This window comes from Trichosurus vulpecula, chromosome 6 (assembly GCF_011100635.1).
Source record: "Trichosurus vulpecula isolate mTriVul1 chromosome 6, mTriVul1.pri, whole genome shotgun sequence".
Lineage (NCBI taxonomy): Eukaryota > Metazoa > Chordata > Mammalia > Diprotodontia > Phalangeridae > Trichosurus > Trichosurus vulpecula.
This window is the reverse complement of record NC_050578.1, coordinates 271,702,724-271,719,787: the sequence shown is the minus strand read 5'-3', so window position 1 is coordinate 271,719,787 and position 17,064 is coordinate 271,702,724. Positions and strand designations below refer to the sequence as shown.

At 60.7% G+C, this 17,064-nt stretch overlaps 3 protein-coding genes across 5 annotated transcripts in view; 1 reads left to right on the top strand and 2 right to left on the bottom strand.

Moving 5' to 3' along the window:
• Nucleotides 1–824: 824 nt before the first annotated feature.
• On the bottom strand, nucleotides 825–4,461 carry FEN1 (flap structure-specific endonuclease 1). Its single transcript, XM_036763993.1, has 2 exons — nucleotides 4,344–4,461; nucleotides 825–2,325 (listed from the first exon to the last, which is right to left on the bottom strand). Exon 2 carries the CDS (start codon nucleotides 2,308–2,310, stop codon nucleotides 1,168–1,170), a length of 1,143 nt encoding a protein of 380 aa, XP_036619888.1. The 5' UTR covers nucleotides 2,311–2,325; nucleotides 4,344–4,461; the 3' UTR covers nucleotides 825–1,167.
• Nucleotides 4,462–4,601: 140 nt separating this feature from the next.
• On the top strand, nucleotides 4,602–6,387 carry TMEM258 (transmembrane protein 258). Its single transcript, XM_036764715.1, has 4 exons — nucleotides 4,602–4,683; nucleotides 5,437–5,546; nucleotides 5,779–5,907; nucleotides 6,274–6,387. The coding sequence occupies exons 1-3, from the start codon at nucleotides 4,681–4,683 to the stop codon at nucleotides 5,903–5,905; spliced, it is 240 nt and encodes a 79-aa protein (XP_036620610.1). The 5' UTR covers nucleotides 4,602–4,680; the 3' UTR covers nucleotides 5,906–5,907; nucleotides 6,274–6,387.
• A 4,033-nt stretch (nucleotides 6,388–10,420) lies between these two features.
• The window catches only part of MYRF (myelin regulatory factor), a 50,193-nt gene continuing 43,549 nt past the window's right edge, over nucleotides 10,421–17,064 (bottom strand). For 2 of the 3 annotated variants that reach the window (XM_036762301.1, XM_036762304.1), the window contains 12 exons: nucleotides 16,953–17,025; nucleotides 16,649–16,737; nucleotides 16,312–16,380; nucleotides 15,745–15,825; nucleotides 15,316–15,401; nucleotides 14,845–15,000; nucleotides 14,503–14,754; nucleotides 14,205–14,292; nucleotides 14,002–14,076; nucleotides 13,793–13,898; nucleotides 12,142–12,216; nucleotides 10,421–11,826 (listed from right to left, as the gene is read on the bottom strand). In XM_036762301.1, the coding sequence (XP_036618196.1) occupies nucleotides 11,746–11,826; nucleotides 12,142–12,216; nucleotides 13,793–13,898; nucleotides 14,002–14,076; nucleotides 14,205–14,292; nucleotides 14,503–14,754; nucleotides 14,845–15,000; nucleotides 15,316–15,401; nucleotides 15,745–15,825; nucleotides 16,312–16,380; nucleotides 16,649–16,737; nucleotides 16,953–17,025 (1,231 nt within the window). In that variant the 3' untranslated portion in view covers nucleotides 10,421–11,745. The remainder of the gene's footprint in view (nucleotides 11,827–12,141; nucleotides 12,217–13,792; nucleotides 13,899–14,001; nucleotides 14,077–14,204; nucleotides 14,293–14,502; nucleotides 14,755–14,844; nucleotides 15,001–15,315; nucleotides 15,402–15,744; nucleotides 15,826–16,311; nucleotides 16,381–16,648; nucleotides 16,738–16,952; nucleotides 17,026–17,064) is intronic. The other variant, XM_036762302.1, reaches the window with a different exon arrangement.

The window sequence follows — 17,064 nt, the reverse complement described above, 5'->3', positions numbered from 1 at the left end:
TCAGAGTGAAAACTGCCCCCAAAGGTCACCCCCTTCACTGTCAGAATGCCTGCCCCTGGGGAGGACTCCCTGGATCGTCATTGACACCTGGTTTATCCTCGGATGCGCCCCAGGCCTCTCACTGTCCTAGGGACCTGCTTGTGGCTCACTGGCCTCTGCCACCCGTTGAGTCCTTCACAGGCAGACCTTTCTCTGCCAGCTTCTGATGGCCCCCAGCCATTTGAGTTCTCCCAAGCACACCCACAAATGGGATGTGAGGCTCAGGCAAGTAATTGCTGCCCCACCCCCAGCCTAATCATGCCACCCTGCCTGGCAACCACCAAACTGCCTAAATTCCATGCCTGAAATCAGCTCGAATGTGATGCCACTCACACCCACCCCTGGTTTAGGAGCAGAATCTGGGAGACTGCCTCCCAAATTTAACACCCTGGTGGCTGAGAACTGGTATGACTGGTTTGCTTTCTCCAAGGATAAAACCCCCTTGGAAGGCAGGATCTCATCCCCCTTTGGAGCAAGGGCAGAAATTACAAGCTCCGCTCCTACCTTGGGCAGAGGTGACAACTGTCTTAATTCCTTTGTCAAACTGGGGATGGAAAAATAAGTAGGCCCATGAGACATGTCCCTTGCCCTCACCCCTCCAACTGTAGGGATACACAGCAGGCCACCCACAGCACGGAGGGGAGCCTCCAGGCGGGGACCACTAAGCAGGGTCCAGGAGGGCGGGGCTGCTGGGCTATTTCATAGGGAATGTCGCCACCTTGTGGCCACTCCCCAGCATCCCTGGCTAACCCAGGCCAGTTGCATGAATGGCTTTCAAAGACCCCTTGAGCATCTAACAACTTTATTAACTTTTTTAAAGAAGCTTAAGCAAATATGAAAACAACTATCTTGTCCTGAGGATCCAGGTGGGCCCGATTCTCGGGCCAGGAGAAGAACAAGGACAGACGTGGTGGTTTCTGGCTCATCCCAGACGTCTGGGGACGGGGGGCACCTTTGAATCCTCTCGGCAGGCCCGACTGCCTGCTACCAGGCCCACTACCAAGCTAGTGACAAGAGCTCGAGAGCCAGCCCTGGCTGCCTGCCCCAGACACCCCCAAGTTGATGAGGAAACGGCACTCCCAACCACAAGACCCCAAAGGCACACCTGTGGAGGGGGAGGGCATGGTTTTATTTCCCCTTTCTGGGCTTGCCCGCCGCAGCAGACTTTGCTTTCTTTTTGGCGGCCCCCTTGGGCTCCGGCCCCTTCCGTTTGGCCGACGTGAGACAGCCCGTGACCTTGAAGAAGTCATCCAGCCGGCCCTGGGTGCTGCCCTGGCGGCTCTTGCTCAGCCGCTTGACCCCGCCGCGGATCCGCTCCTCGTTGAACTGCTTCTCTCCGCACATGAACGCGACCAGGCCCTCCTCGTCGGGCTCGCCCCACCGGAGCTCCACGGCATCGGCGTCCAGCACCTCGGGCTCCAGGAAGAGGCTCCGGGCCTCCTTGTGCAGCCAGTTGTCGGGCACCGGGTACTTGTTGGGGTCCAGCCGCCGGACGATCTCCTCGATGCTCCTGTGCTGCTGGATGAGGTCCATGGCGCGCTTGGGTCCGATGCCGCGGATGCTCTCGCAGTAGTCGCTGCCCAGCAGGATGCACAGGTCCACAAACTGCTCCTGGGTGAGGCCCAGCTCCTGCAGCACGCGGCTCAGGTGGAACTCCTGGATAGGCAGCTTCTTGGCCTCGCTGGCGGTCAGGTGCCGCATCAGCACAGGGCTGCCGAAGGTCAGGCAGTCCATGTCTTCAGTGGCGGCGGCATAGACCTTGCCGGCCTTCACCAGGGCGGCGCAGCTGGCCTCGGCCTCGCTGGGCGCCTCCAGGTAGGGGATGCCCATCAGGCCTAGCAGCCGCTTGCACTCGTCATTGTGCTGCTTGGTGACCTTCACCAGCCGTTTGGTGAACTTCTCCACCTCCTCCTCGGCGCCCGCCTCCTGCGCCTGCTGCAGCTGCTTCTCGGCCTCGGCTCGCCGCTCGCCGCGCTTGGCCAGCTCGCCCGACTTGAGCTGGGGCGGCTTGCCGTCGAAGACGTACACGGGCTTGATGCCGTTCTCCACCATGCGGATGGTCCGGTAGAACATGCCCATCAGGTGGCTGGTGGCCTCGCCTTCCTCGTTCTGGAGCACGTCCCCGCCGTGCCGCACCGCGATCAGGAACTGGTAGATGCTCATGGAGGCGTCGATGGCCACCTTCCGCCCAAAGTAGCTCTTGATGTCATTCTCCCGAATGGCTCCAGGCGCCACGTCGGCGATCAGCTTGGCCAGGCCGTGGATTCCCATGGTGGTCAGGGGCACCTGAGAAAGGGAGGGAGAAGGAGAGGGAGAGAGAGAGAGGGAGAGGGGGAGGTCAGGACAGACGCCACCACCTCCTCCTCCAAAGAAGCCGGCCCGTTCTTGCCTCCCCTGTGGGACCCCCGGTGTGGCGCCGAGTGCCTCCCCCTCTTCAGGACCGCGACCACGGGCGGCCTCCACAAAGCTTCACTGCCTCGGCTTTCCCAAGCATGCCCAAATCTTATTCTCCACTCGGCACAGCCTAGACGTGTACGTACATAGCCTCTGCTCTATTAATTTGTATATATTTCTACATTCCCAGGACAGCTAGGTGGCCCCACTGTGCCTAGGGCACCAGGCCTGGAATCGGGAAGATCTGAATTCAAATCTGGCTTCGGACACTTTCTAGCTGTGCGACTCTGGCCCCGTTGGCCTCAGTTTCCTCATCTGTAAGATGGAGAAGAAAATGGCAGACCAGTGTCTTTGCCAAGAAAACCCCAAAGGGGGCCATGGGGACTTAGACACCCCGAAACGAGAACAACAAACACGTTCCCGAGTTTTCCACTTCTCCGGCGTTGCGTCCGGGGTGCGCTGGAGCCAGGCCGCGGCAGACCCACAAAGCAGGCAGCTAGGAAGGGCTCTGCATTTTTGGTCACATTTTGGGGCGCTGAGTTCAGAGGCGGGGCCGGACTGCGGAGCCCCGGGGTAGACATAAGGAAGCAGCTTCCACTGGAAAGGGAGGCACACCCCGGGGCCCCAACCAGGCGCCCGTTTCACTGCCACATAAACCCTTCTTCAGCATCAGGCCCCTGGAGCTAAGAAACAAAGGTCAAGGAAGCGTCCACCGAGGCCCAGCGGCAGAAACGAGCCTGGCACCGTCTGGGCCCGGGAACGTTCACAGGGCCCTGGGAAGACAAAGGCACGGCCACGGGGAGCAGGGCCGAGGGAGGGAGACAAGGACAAGGACAAGGGCCAGGGCCAGGGCCAGGGCCGGAGCCGGACTGGAGAAGCCTGGGGGAGGAGGGGAGGGCCAAGGAGACAGGTCAGGATCTGACAGCAAGGAAGAGGCACATCCAGGGCATCCTTCCTTCATTCATGCATTCATTCACAACGATAATTAATTAATAAATAATAATTAACCAGCCCACCCTCCCTGCCCCACTCTGCTCCTTAGCTCCCCATCTGTAGGACGGGTCCGGCTTCAATCAGAAGAGAAGTCCAAGTCCAGAGGGGCCCCCTGCCTTCCAGGAGGCACCGGCCTGGCCCTTCTCACACCCGTGCCCCCCCCCCACCCCAAGTGTCTGCCCTCCATGCCCGCTGGCAGCGCCCTCCTTCCTGCTCCCAAGACTCCCCGGCTTCCTTCGGGGTTGCTCCAGCCCACCTCGCACACAAAGCCCGGAAGGGGAACAAGCATTTATGGGGCACCTACTGCGTGCACTTTACAAACACTGTCGCATTTGCTCCTGCGAAGTCGCTGCTGTTTTCACCCCCGTTTTACAGATGAGGAAACTGAGGCAGGGAAATGACTTGCGCAGGGTCACCCAGCTACGGAGCGTGTGAGGCTGGATTGGAACCCGACGCCGGCGGAGTTGCCTTGTGTCCCTTTGGGCCGCATTACCCCCTGCCTCGTTTTCCCCACTTGTCCCAAGACAGGGAGGGGAGCCCACCCGCGGACGTCGCAACCCGGCCCAGACACGCCCTTGCTGTGGGACCCTAAGCAAGTGCCTTCCCTCTGCCTGCCTCAGTTTGCCCGTCTGTAAAATGGGGATCGTAACGACGCCCACCTCCGGGGTGGTGGTGAGGATCACATGATCCTGGAACCCAGTGGCGCTCAATAAATGCCCATCCCCTTCCCCACGTTCCACGGGCGCTTAATAAATGCTTGCTTCCTTCCATTTGCACAAATGGGGGAGGGGAGGTTTTCACTTGTACAAGAGAAGACGGAGCTGGGGGTCCCCTGCGGCACGCGTCCCCCTCCTGCGGCCTCAGTTTCCCCCCGGGGCAGCGAGCAGACCACGGCCCTGTGCGAGACGGCCACTCACCGGTGTCCGTTGGGGTCGCGGGGCTGCGCGCGCGCTCTCGCTCCTCCTCAGCTCCGAGACGGCGGCCGCCGGCGCCTTCCAAAGCCCGCGCTCCCGTCACGTGGGCCTCCCGCCGCGCGCGGCATGCCGGGACTTGTAGTCCACGCTCCCGATGCCGCGCTCGGAGGGGCGGCCCGCGGGACTACGAGACCCATGATGCTCCGCGCGGGGCCCGGCGCCGGCCCAGTCGCCTCTTCCGCTTCCGCTCCCGCTCCTGCTTCCGGCGGCGCCGTTCCTGTCACGGCAGACGTGGCCTTCCGGTCCTGGAGTCCGAGCGGAGACCCCGGCTGCCGGCAGGATGGTGAGGGGGGCTGCGGGGAGGGACGTGCGGAGGCCCCGGCCCAGCCGCGGCTAGAGGGCTTAGCCGCCGCCCGGGCCCCGCCTTACAGGCCGGGAAACTGAGGCCCTTAAAGCGTCTGGCGACGCCGCTTGGCTTCGCTGCGCCTCAGTTTCCCCATGTATAAAAGGAGGAGTTGGGTTCCTCCCCGCTCCTTAAGCCGTGGTCCTGCGCCGCCGCTTCCGGGATTCCCCCCTCGATTCTCCGGCCCACCCCCCTCCCGGCTTTGTTGAGAGTCCCCATTTCACAGATGGGGAAACTGAGGCAGACAGGTTCAGAGACCGGGGTCACCCAGCTAGGGAGTGCCTTGGGTCGGATTTGAACTCGGGACTCCTCCACCCCAGCACCGGAGAGCGGCCGTGCAGGGACCTCTGGGCTGCTCGGAGCCTCAGTTTCCCCATCTGTAGAACAGGGGTGACAGTCATCACCGCTGCTTCCCACAGCCCCGGCCAAGCTCCCAGGAGCCGATGGCTTTGCAAACAGTAGGCGCCACCTAGATGTTAACTGTGCCCTGTTATTTCTGTCCAAGCGTGGAGTCTCTGGGGGCTCAGGTCCCCCTCCACCAGCTCATCCTGTGACCGATGTGACTCCACGGCCGGGGTTCGAGGCAGCAGAGAAGGCCCGGAAGCTTTCCCGGAGTCCCAGTGTCTCCAGGCGCCCGGTATGCAGTAGGCGCCTAATCCGTGCGAGCTGACACCGGGCCATTTGTTTCCACAGGAGCTGGAGGCCATGAGTAGATACACGAGCCCAGTGAACCCGGCGGTGTTCCCCCATCTCACCGTGGTGCTGCTGGCCATCGGCATGTTCTTCACTGCCTGGTTCTTCGTGTATCCTGGGGTGGGGGTGGGGGGGTGGGGAGAGGGCCTCCTGCCTGTGGGTCTGGGGGGGATTTCCCTGGGGGGGGTTTCCTGGCAGGTAGGGGTCCTCCCTGGGGGGCATCCTGCCTGGGGGGTGGGAGTCCCGGGGGGGGGGCCCCTCCTGCCTGTGGGGCTGGGGGGGTGGCGTGCCCGCTGCCCCGCAGAGTCTGAGCCTGTGTCCGGTCCTTAATGGCCTGCCAAGCTATGAGGTCACGTCCACCAAGTACACACGGGACATCTACAAGGAGCTGCTCATCTCGCTGGTGGCCTCGCTCTTCATGGGCTTCGGGGTCCTCTTCCTGCTGCTCTGGGTCGGCATATACGTATGACGGTGAGCGGGAGTCCCCAGTGGGGCACAAGCCGGGGCTGCCTTCACTTCCCCGTCTCCACTGCCCAGACCCCTTATGGTGCAAGAACTGTGCCTCAGTGTCCCCAGATGTAAAAACGGGAGGGCTTGGATTCCGGGGTCTGTGGAGGGCGATGGGGGCGTGAAGCACACCCGGGGTCAGCATGGCGCCCGGGCCTCGCTCTCTCTTGGCTCCAGGAGGGAGCACAAGTCATTTCTCCCACTGGAGCCTGGGTGGGGGGGCCAGATCCAGGGACACCCCCTCAGTCATGAAGCTGGAGGGCGCGGGGGCGGGGCGGGGGTGAGGAAGGCCGGCCTGGGGTCTCGCTCATCCCCCTCTCCTCCTTTCAGGTTCTGCCTGCACGAGGTCATGGACCCCATCTTTGTGTCCCCTGCAGTTTTGTATCTTGTTCAGCACACATTTCCACTGACTCTAATAAAGGAGGTGTTTGCCTTTGTGAATAAGCCGGCCTGATCTCAGTGCGGGGCGGGGGGGGCCTCTGACGAGCCCCTGAGGGGGCTGAGCCCTGAATGATGGCGCTGCCAGCCTGGTTACCCATGTACCCCACAGCAAGTACACACCAGGAGGGGGCCCCCTCATACCTGCCTCCAGGAAGGCCTGCCTCCCCCTCTGGGGCTGGCATAACTGGTGGGGGAGGGACAGCCCGGGCACCGACCTTGTGTGGGTACGGCAGCCTTGGCATCTCTGTGCCCTGGGGCATTTCAGTCAGGCACTGCCAGCCTAACGTGCCGCTTCTGATTCTCATGAAGAGGAACAGAAGGAGGCGGAAGCGCTTGTTCCACAACGTCACATGAGAGGTGGTTAGTGACCCGAGCCCTGGAGCCCCCTGGTTCCGGCAGGACCGGGTCAGGCCCGTCTGTGAGAAGGGGGCACTAGCCTGGCAGCCAACGGGAGCGCCGACGAACTTGGCAGTGTCTGTCGTGCTCTCATAGACGGAAGGTGGGGGCCGTTGCGCTGGGAGTGCCCAGGGATTCCGCTCGGAGGGGGCGCAGTGAGGGAGGGGTGCCCAGACCACAGGATGGCACAGTTAGCCGGGGATTGGGCGACTGCATGGCCTCGCCCGGTCCTGGGCCGGTCACTCAATCTATTTGCCTCAGTTTCCTCAGCTGCCAAACGGCTAGTAATAGCACTTCCTCCCAGGCTGAGACGACAACTGTAAAGCCTCCGCGCTTAGTAGGCACTCTGTGGATGTCAGCTATAATCATTACTGTTGGTGCTGAGTCCAGGACCCCTCGGGCAGGACATCTGGGCAAGCCCAGGCCCCCCACTCAAGGTCATGGTAAAGGCACAGCAAACCCGGGTCACAGAGGATGACAAAGGACACTGAGCGTCAGGAGACGCAGCGATCGAAATACTAAAATGAGCTTGGACCCCGGGCCGGCTCCTACGGACTGTTCAGGGGCAAACGTAAAACCCATGGTTGACTGTGGTGGGCAGGGGTGCAGCCTGTCTGAAAATGACCTGGGTGTTTAGTGGGGTTTAAACCCATGAGCGAGCAGCCTGCCACGGCAGCCGAGGAAACCCTTGCCTTCTGGGGCTGCACCGGGGGTCCTGGCCCACCAAGAGAATGGTCCCATTTGCATGCCTGTCCTGGTCGGACTGCAAGGGGGTGCCACATTTAAGGAGGAGCCCGTTGATCAATGACTGGTTGCCTAAGAGGGTACCCGACACTGCTTCCCCCCCCCCCCCCCCCCCGCTGTATTCTTCTTGTAGGATGTGAGGGCTCCCTGTCCCTGCCCGGGGCTCTCCCCAACCTTCCAAACCATGCTCTCTTCAAACAGCTTTTACCCAGTGTCCCCTCTGTGGGGCATCCCAGGATACAAAGATGAGGTGCTGGCACCTTCCCGAAGACTCCAAATGCACCCCGAGAAGTCAAAACTGCGATGGGAGAAGGGGAGGTGAATGTTAAGGGATTCACTGCCAGGGAGCCCTCAGCAGCCGGTGTGAGAGAAGGGGTCCCCAAAGGCATGGGGGGAGGTGGTGCAGGGTGTGCGGTGAACAGGCGGGGGATATGTGGGAAGGCCCGAAGGGGAGGTTGGGGGGCTCTCCTCCAGCCAGTCAAGGCGAAGGAGTTTGTGTCACTCAAGGTTTTGAGCAGAGGAGGGCCATGGCCATACTGGGCCTTGGGAAGATACTTTCGGCACCTTTGTGGGCCCACTCCCCCTGGTGCTTTGTCGTAATCTCGCCCATCCTGGGTTCCATTATCACCTGCGCACACGACTGACCCATGGGTGTACAAGGCCAGCCCTCATCCAGCCATGTTTGACATCTCCGCCTACAGGCACAGAATCCGTCGACCCTACCAATCTGCTCCTCTGCCAAAGTCCCCCTTCCTGCCTTCCGGTCGCTTGGATTTGAGGCCTCCTTGACCCCCCTCCCCCTTCCCCCACACAATCAGTGACTAAACTCTGGTAGATTTTCCTGCACCCTGCTCTGTTTCATTCATGAGGCTGCTGCCCTAGTTGGGACCTGCATCACCTCCCACCTGGGCAGTTGGGTCTGCCAGCCTGCAGCCTCTACCTCCTCTTGTGCATCATCTCACCCCCTAATACACTCATCCGACCACATGACTCCTGCTCAAGAACCTTCCATGGCTCCCTAGTGCCCCCAGGATAAATCCTTTCTAACCTAGGGGGTGCTGCTGTGCTCTGCCTTTCCAGGCTTACTTCATTTACACTGTTCTTTGTCCACTGTTTCATCCAAACCGGACTCCTTCCCCATGTCTGGTCCGGTTGCCTCTCCATGCATTCTGTGACTCAAGCCTGTGCCGGCAATGAACCTCCTCCTGGGTCTGTGTGAGTCAGCCATGTGACAGCCCCCAAAGGACTCTGTTGGATATGATGTGGGAGGGGATAATGCTGCTCTTCTGGGCCCTGGTTAACCCGTACCTGGCTTCAGTTCTAGGCAGCACCTTTGAGGAAGGACCTCGATAATCTAGAGTGTCCGGAGGAGGGCACCCACTTCAGGGAAGGGTCTCAGCATCATGCCAGAATTGTTTGAAGGAGCTGGAAATGATGACATTGAGTCTGGGGGAGTATCTAAAGGGCAGCCCCCAGAAAGAGAGGCTAGAATGGGCAGTGTCACAAGAATGCTGGAGAATGGGCTGCCCCGGCAGGCAGGCAGGTTCCTTCTCGCCAGCGGTCTTCAGAAGGCAGCTCAGTGGCCGCTGACCAGGGAATTGTTCAGACGCTGGGCTGTGTGCTCCCTTCTATCTGACCTGGGACTTGTGAAATCACAGGGTCCAGCCGGGCAATGCCCCCTGTAGGTTTGCCCTCCCTCTTCATGTCTTCCTGGAGCACTGGAGGGTCTCTGCTCCTCTAATACAATGCCTTATATTATACTGCCTATCCTCTCAACCCCCACAGACCAGAAGATGCTCGAGGGCAGGGTCTTCCCCCGCTCATTGCCATCTCTATCCCTCGTCTAACAGGTAAGGGGCATTTAATAAAGGTCTGGTCAATCGGATGGAGGTCTAGCCCTGACCCACTGGGAACAAAACCTCTCTCTCTGGGGCTCAGCCCAATGAGAGGATTCTGTCTAGTGAGACTGGCCAGCATGGGTCCCACGGTGGGCTTCAAGAAGAGCTGAGGCCGCAAACTTGGATACAAAGCAGTATTTATAGATTTATTTATATATGTATATTTGCCTCCGGAAAAAGGACGGTCCAGGTCGGGAAGCCAACAGAAATCGAGCGAGAGCGGGTACTCCCGTCCCACCGTCAGACTTAGCACGGTATAAATATGACTCAGAGAGAGGGGAAGGGTGGGTGTGGGCACAGGGTGGTTAACACAAGGGAAGGGCCATGGCCGGAGGCCTGCGGGGGCGGGGGTGGGGTGAGAGCAAGCGGACAGTTAGTGCCAGGGGGTCGTATTTACAGCAGGGGTGGAGGATTCGGGGAAGTAGCTAAAGAAACAAAGACTAGGGGGTCAGGAAGGCTTCTGATGCCCATGGCTGGGGGAGGGGGGGAGGTCCTCTGGGCCTACCAGCACCAGAATGGGGGCTCTCCCCCCTCAGGAATAAGGCAACTTTGGTCCAAAATTAACGCCCCCTCGGGACTTCCTCTGGGTCATCCCCCCACATCCACCCCGGTACAGACTGGCCCAGAGCCTGCTGTTGCCCAAGGCAGAGCTGCCGTTTCCCTCCTGGGGGGCAGTGGAGAGACCCTTCCTGGTGCAGGATGGGAAATTTGTAGCACTTAGGGAAGTGGTTTTAAGGCACGAAGTGGGACTGCCCCCCAATAACAGGGACAGAGGGGAGGGCAGGCAATTTCCTATAGAGTCCATCCTCTTGCTCTGATAGGAACTGACTTCAGTCCTCTGCCAGGGGAGACCAGCTGGGCCCCTTGGGACTAGAGGTCCTTGCTGACACCTGCCTCCAAACTTCACCCTCCCCTGGGATAAGCGCTTTGAGATCCCTAAGTGCAAAAGCATTGTTGAGGAACAGCGCCTGCTGCTGCAGCTGGCCAAGTGTGAGGGGTGTGGAGGAGGGGCCAAGGCCAGAGAATGGGGGGGGGGGTGTTCCCTTCCCACGGAGGCTCCTCCCGGCACAGGAGGGAAGCATTGCAGCAGCTTCCCTGTAAATTCGTGCCCCACACGTGCAGCTTTGGGGTTCTGGGCAAGATGGCCAGCAGCTGGGGGACAGAGAGGTCTGGAGAGGAGGGGGCCGAGGACCACTTTGGCAGTGGAAGGCTTTAGGCCGGGCAGAACTTGGGATGCACGACCCTGATGGACACGTAGCCCTCAGGGGTCTTCCTGCTTTCTCATGCCCAGGTCTGCCCTGGTCCAAGTGCATTTGAGTGATCAGCTCATAACAGCAAACGGAAGGAACGATTAATTGCACCCTAGGGCTGTGGCCATCTCTCCAGCTCCTCTGTCCGGCTCTCCCCAGCTGCTAAACAAAACTTGCCAGACCGCAGCAGTGACTGACAGTTGGGGTTCCAATATGGCTAGGTGAAGGGCAGCCGGTCAGCCTCATGTCCAATTGGAGGATTCCCAGGCATGTTTCCTCTTTGCACGCCCCTCTTGACCCTGACCCTGACTGCTCAGCACAGGTAGGCAGGATGAGGGGGTGAAGGCAGCCCAGGCTCACGGGCCCTCCAGCTGTAAGATGGCCCATCCTGGGGGGCCAGGCTTCCTTTCAGGTTTAAAGCTCAGTCATCTGCCCTAGATGTAACAGGGGACCCCTGGAGAGTCTCCCTGACCCCAGCCCCATCCTGCAAAGACTCTGGACCAATGCCAGGGATGGGGGCAGGAGGAAATCTCAGGCCTGCCCAAGGGCTGGGCATGTCATCTGAGCTGGATGGGGGGAGGTATCAGAAAAGTGGGGCCATGACCATCACAAGCACAGCCACCTCGCCAGTGGGGCCCCCTAACAGTCACATCTGGACCGTCAGCATGAACTGGTCTGGCTCCCATCCTGAACCAGAGAAAGTCTACAGGCTGCCGGCAGGGCCAGAGCGCACTAGGCCCCAGGCAAGCTTCGGGCCTCTGCCCTTCTCCAGGAGAGCAGCAGGGCAGGCGGGCTTCAGGGACAGTAACTCCAGTGTATGGACTTCCAGTTTCTTCAGTCCAGTCCAGCCCCCAGCTTTAGTCTCTGCAGCAGGAATTCCAGCGTGTGCCCTGAGAGCTACGGTGTCAGACGGCCGAGCGGATAGCAGCCCCAAGGGGTGGGGGGTGGGTGCAGGGTCACCCCTCCACCCTGCTCCAGTGTAACATGGTCACATCCAGTGTGGGAGAAGAGAAGCAGCCTCGAGGGGCCCCGGGGTCCAGGGGTGGGGGCCCCTCGGGGCACAGGGGCCCAGCTCAGTCACACAGGCGGTAGAAATAGAAGAAATAGTCTGTGACTGCATGGGTGGGTGCCTCCAAGCTGCAGTTGGCCTGACCCTGGGGAGGAAGGGCAGGGGGACAGGGCTGAGCTCATCTTCCTCCTGGGCTGGCTGGCAGGCCTTCTGTCCTGGGGCCCAGCTTCCCTGCCGTTCCCTGACACCACTTGAGAAAATTCAGCTCTGGTGTATTAATGAAGCGCCGGCTGTGTGCCGAGGCCTGGGCAAAGCCCTTTTTGAATTGGGACATCCTCTCCAGAGCCTTGGAGTTTGAATAACCCCCGCCCCCAGCGTGTGTTTGGGCATGGGGAGGGAGGTGCACAGGGCCAGGGTGGGGCGGGGTGGGGTGGGGTGGGGTGGGGGGCACGGTACTCACCAGCAGGGCCACTCGGAAATGGTACGCAAAGTCCCGGAAGGACAAGATGGTCACCGGCCACTGGTGGGAGGTACCCTGGGGAGGAGGGGGTGGAGAGAGTGAGGGACAGCCAAGAAGTCCCTACCCTGGATCTTGGCCTAACTCCTCACACCTCCAGGCCCGCTGCGTCTCTGGAAAGCATATGGGGGACACTGAGGCCGCCCAATACATCAGAGGTGGAGGGAGACTGGGAGCTAGCAGTGACAATGGCAGCCCATCCATCAATCCAGCATCTATTAAGCACCTACTGTATGCCAGGTACTCTGCATCCTGGAGACCCAAAGGTCCTCAAAAAAGACCTTGGAGGCGTCTACACAAGCTGAAGACAATGGCCTGTCTACAGGGCTCCGAGGCAGCCTCAACATCCCTGGGTGATACATGCTGTTCTTAGCCTAGTTACAGATGAGCCAAAGGAGGCTGACAGTTGCAGAACTGGGAAGCAGCGAGGGCAGAATTTGAATTCGGGGCTGGCTTCCTCCCTCCAAGCCCAGCACCATGATCCGAGCCACCCAGGGTCACAAAGTGCAAAGAATGCACACAAACCAACCCACGGCAGACAGGAAGGGAGGGCGCAGGGGGAGCTTCAGGGAAGGGGGCTCCGTGCAGCGCCTCCTAGGCGTATGGGGGTGGCCAGCCCAAAGAGGGGGGCCAAGGAGGGAAGGAAAGGGGAACAAGCACTAATTAAGCACCTACTATGTGCAGGCACTGAACCACATACTTACAAGTATTACCTAATTCGATTCTCAACAATCTGGTGGTTTATGCCTATTTTACAGCTGAAGAAACTGAGGCAGACAAAGGTTAAATGACCTGCCCGAGGCCAGCTGGGCGGTGCAGTGGATAAAGTGCTGGGCCTGAAGTCAAGAAGACTCATCTCCCTGAGTTCAAATCCGGCCTCAGACACTTCCCTGTTGTGAGACCCTGGGCAAGTCACTTCACCCTGTGTGCCTCAGTTTCCTCACCTGTAAAATGAGCAGGAGAAGGAAAGGGCAAACCGCTCCAGCATCTCTGCCAAGAAACCCCCCAAAGGGGGCCTAACCTTAAGAGTCAGACACCACTGAAAACAACCAAACAAAAACAACCACTACCGTCCAAACCGTGAGCTCCCCGAGGCCTCCTTCTATCCCCAGGGCTCGGCCCCGTGCTTTTCACAGAGTAAGTGCTTTGTCATTCATTCATTCATTCAGTTATCCTGGCACACAATCTCCATCTCCCACCTCCGAGTCTTTGCCTAGGCTGTGTCCTATGCTTTGCAAACACTCTCACTTCCCCTCCGTCTCTTCAGGCCAACCCAAGTTTCCTTCAAACATCTGCTGCATCACTACCTTCTGCATGAAGGGGCCCCGGCTGCCAAAATCCCTTTCATACTGTTCTGTATCTCCTATAGAAGGGAAGCTTCTGGAGGGCAGGGACTGCTTCTCCTTTGCCCTTGTCTCCCTCTGGCCTAGCGCAATGCCCGGCGCACAGTAGGTACTTATGAGGGACCGAATGCCTGATTTCCTCATCCATACCCCAGGGATGGCCACGCTTGCTGTCTTGGTTCCCAGGCCTCCCCCACCCTGGCCCTGCCTGTGGCCCCTCTGCCTGGAGGCTCCCCAGGGCCAGCCCCTACCTGGGTGTCACTGTGGACTTGGAGGCTAAGGGGAAAGCTGGCCTCCTCACATGGGTTCTCCTGAGACACCAGGCTGCAGAATGTCACCGAGACAGGGGAGCTGGAGCTGGGGAAAGACAGTGGAGCAGGAGCGGGGTTGAACTCCAGGCTGACTGGCAGCCCCTCCCCCCACCAAACCCCTCCCCCTCCCTGGACCCCCAAGAACATACTTCATCTGCAGGGTCAAGCTGAGGTGGAGGGGGGTGTTGCTGCTGATGGGGATGCGGTAGGTGAAGTTCCCTGGCCTGCAGGGAGGGCAGATATTAGCATGTGAACCGCCCAGTCCCAGTCTGGGATGGCCATCCCTTTGGGGGATCCCCAGCCGTCTGCCCCCGCCCCCCCCAACGATCTGTCAGGGAGGCCCTCTGCTCACCTGCAGGCATCACCCGGAGCACAGTATTGGGATGTGATGGGCAGAGAGTTCTCCAGGACCCGGATAGAGCTCAGGGCAGGCCGTGCACCTGCAGGGAGAAAGCAGGACCAGGGCTGGCCTCAGGCAACCTGGCAGGGGCAGAAAGGGCTGCCGGCCCCTTGGGGACCCTCCTTCCCCCACTTCCTGGGGTTCCAAGGCCAGCTAAGGGTCCCTCCCATCGCTTAAATGAGCAATGAGAGAGAAGGGAAACAGGCGTTCAGCTTGCTTGACCACCGGAGGTGCTGGCCCACATCCTTACCGAGCAGGCCGTCCGAGTGGGCGGGCATGGACGTGGCAGGGCTGAGCAGGGGGGCCCCACGGCGGGCACGGGCAGGGATAGACAGGTTGGGGCTGTTCTTGGCCTTGCCCTGCATGCCAGTGAAAGGGGCTGAGGGGCTGGCTGGGGGCTCCAGGCTCTTGGGGGGCTTGACATGAGCGATCCCGTTGGCCGAAAGGCCCCAAGACTTGGCTCTGATGCTGGTGACCGGCAGCAGCGAGGTCTGGCTTGGGCCTGGGAGAGGGAGAAAGCGGTCTGAGGACACAGGGGAAGGGCTGGGTCGCCCTGCCCTGCTCTCCCTGCCCCTCCCCCTTCCATCCATACCTGAGCGGTTGGCAGTGGGGCTGGGGGCAGGGCTCCGGCCAGAGGAGGGGCTCGGGGTGGGCAGGGAGCAGCAAACAACCGGACAGGGAGGCCTGGGGCACAGGTCCAAGCCAGGGACAGTGAGGGTGGGGGCTGAATCTGGCAGGCTGGTGACCGCTGTGAGGTGAGTTGGGAGAGAGGAGAGACGGGTCAGGCTGGGGCACTGGGCTGATGGCAGTGACAACGGACATTCATAGAGCACCTACTGTGTGCCAGGCACTTTGCTCCTCACAAACACACTGACAGGCAGGTGCTATCATGATCCCCGTTTTTACAGTTGGGGAAACTGAGGCAGGCATCGGTCCAGTGACTCAGACACCACTAGGAAGCATCTGGCGCTAAATCTGAGCGCTTAGCTTCTAGCCCCCACGTCACCCTGGGCCCCAGACTCCAGCCATCCTTCTCTCTTTCCCTTCGGGAGGGGACACGCACCGGGCTGGGAGGAGGACCGGGGGCCTGGCGGGCTGCTGGAGGCTGGCGACTGGCGGAGTTGAGTGGTCCCGTAGCTCTGACTGGACCTGCCATGGGAACACAGGGGCTGAGCTTGAATGGCCCAACGGTGATAGAGAGAAAAGACAGGACGGCACCAAGTGAGGCAAGATCAGGAAAAGAGGAGAGGTCGAGGGGTGACGGGACAGCAGTGGGTCCTGGAAGGGACCTTTGACGCTCTAAATTCAACTCTCCCTTTACAGAGGAAGCGGGAAGTGGGGGGCAGGGCAGAGTCAGGATCTGAACCCAGGGCTTTGCCCTAGCTGGACTGGGGAGGAAAAGAAGGGGGTGGGAAACAAGGATGGGAGGAGGAATGGAGAAGCTGGGTGGAGAGGGACCCGGCACACAGCAAAGGCAGGGGCAGTCACGTACCATGGGCACAGGGCCACACTCCCCCCCGGGTCCCGGGGCCGGAGGAGGGCCAGAAGACAGGAAGCAGACACAGCGAAAGAGCTGAGGACAAGTGGAGGGGGAGGGGGCGTAGGCCAAGGAGGAGGAGAAACAGAAGACACATCAGCAAAGGCCCCCCAAGAAGGGCTGGGGAGAGAAGAGCCAGAGACTCCCCACTCCCAGCCCCAGGGCCAGGCCCACAGGAGGCAGGAAAGATGGGCTTCATGTAAACAGGAGACAGAACAGAGCCCAGGCCACCCTCCTCCCACCAGGCCTCAGTTTCCCCTTCTCATCAGTGATAGAGACCTGCCAAGGAAAAGCTGGCTGTGGCCCCTGAGCCCGCAAGCCACGTGGCCCCTTTTGTAAGGCTGCCACGACAAGTGGTCCCCCGCCCTGTAAGCTTCCCTTGGCAATCTCGACGGTGGGGGGGACACCACCTACATGGGCCATCCCTCCCCCCCATTCCCACTGGGCCACCCCTACCCCAAGTTACTGGGCTTAGGGATCAAGGACCTATCGGGAATGGCTTTGGGCCCCAAGGGGACGTACCCGTCCATGTCCATTGGATCTTCCTCGTTCCGAAGGCTCAGCACGTACAGTGTAGACATGGACACCACGCTGGTGAGCAGAGAGGAGGGAGAAGAGCCGTCAGCTGCTGGGTCCTCCTGAGGCCCCTCGTACCCATCCCCCCTCCCTCTCGGGCCAGCGGAGGCTTCGATGGGGAGGAGAGCATCCTCCAGGGAGGACACTGTGGCCTGGGCTGGCGGCCCCCTCTGGAACCCTGGGATGGGATGATCAAAGTCGGGTCTATTCCCCAGATCCGGGCCAGGGGCTGGCACTAGCTGTGGTCACATGTGGTCACCCCTGGCTGGAAGGGGGCCGTCACCTGAAGGCCATGACCACCACCAGGGCGATGATGGTCCCCTGCAGGAAGCGCTGGCTGACGCATGCCTGGTCCGGGACCACGGAGGGCGACTGGAGGGGGAAGGCACAGAGACCCAGAGAGATGAGGATTCCAGGGCAGGGTGACCCCGAGGAGGAAGAGCCCAGGAGGAAGGAGAACAGGGGGCAGGGGGCTACGGGAAGAACGTGCTGGCCGAGCCCAAAGGGCAGGGGCCCTCAGGGGGAAAGAGACCAGTGAGGAAGACGTGGTGTGGGAGCCCCCCAGATTCTCCTCCCAGGCCCTTCACCTTGCTGGCCATCTTAGGAGGCCGCTTCTTGTGGGGGACGCTCCCAGCTCTGCTGAACTGGCTGTCTGCTTGGCTGCGGTGAGAGGGGCTGGGTTAGAAGGAGTGGGAGGAG

Bases quoted from the DNA above. Each gene is read 5' to 3' on its own strand.
- FEN1 (XM_036763993.1), bottom strand. From the start codon at position 2,310: ATGGGAATCCACGGCCTGGCCAAGCTGATCGCCGACGTGGCGCCTGGA.
- TMEM258 (XM_036764715.1), top strand. The intron at 5,547-5,778 runs GTATCCTGGGGT...TGGCCTGCCAAG, and splicing joins TTCACTGCCTGGTTCTTCGT to CTATGAGGTCACGTCCACCA.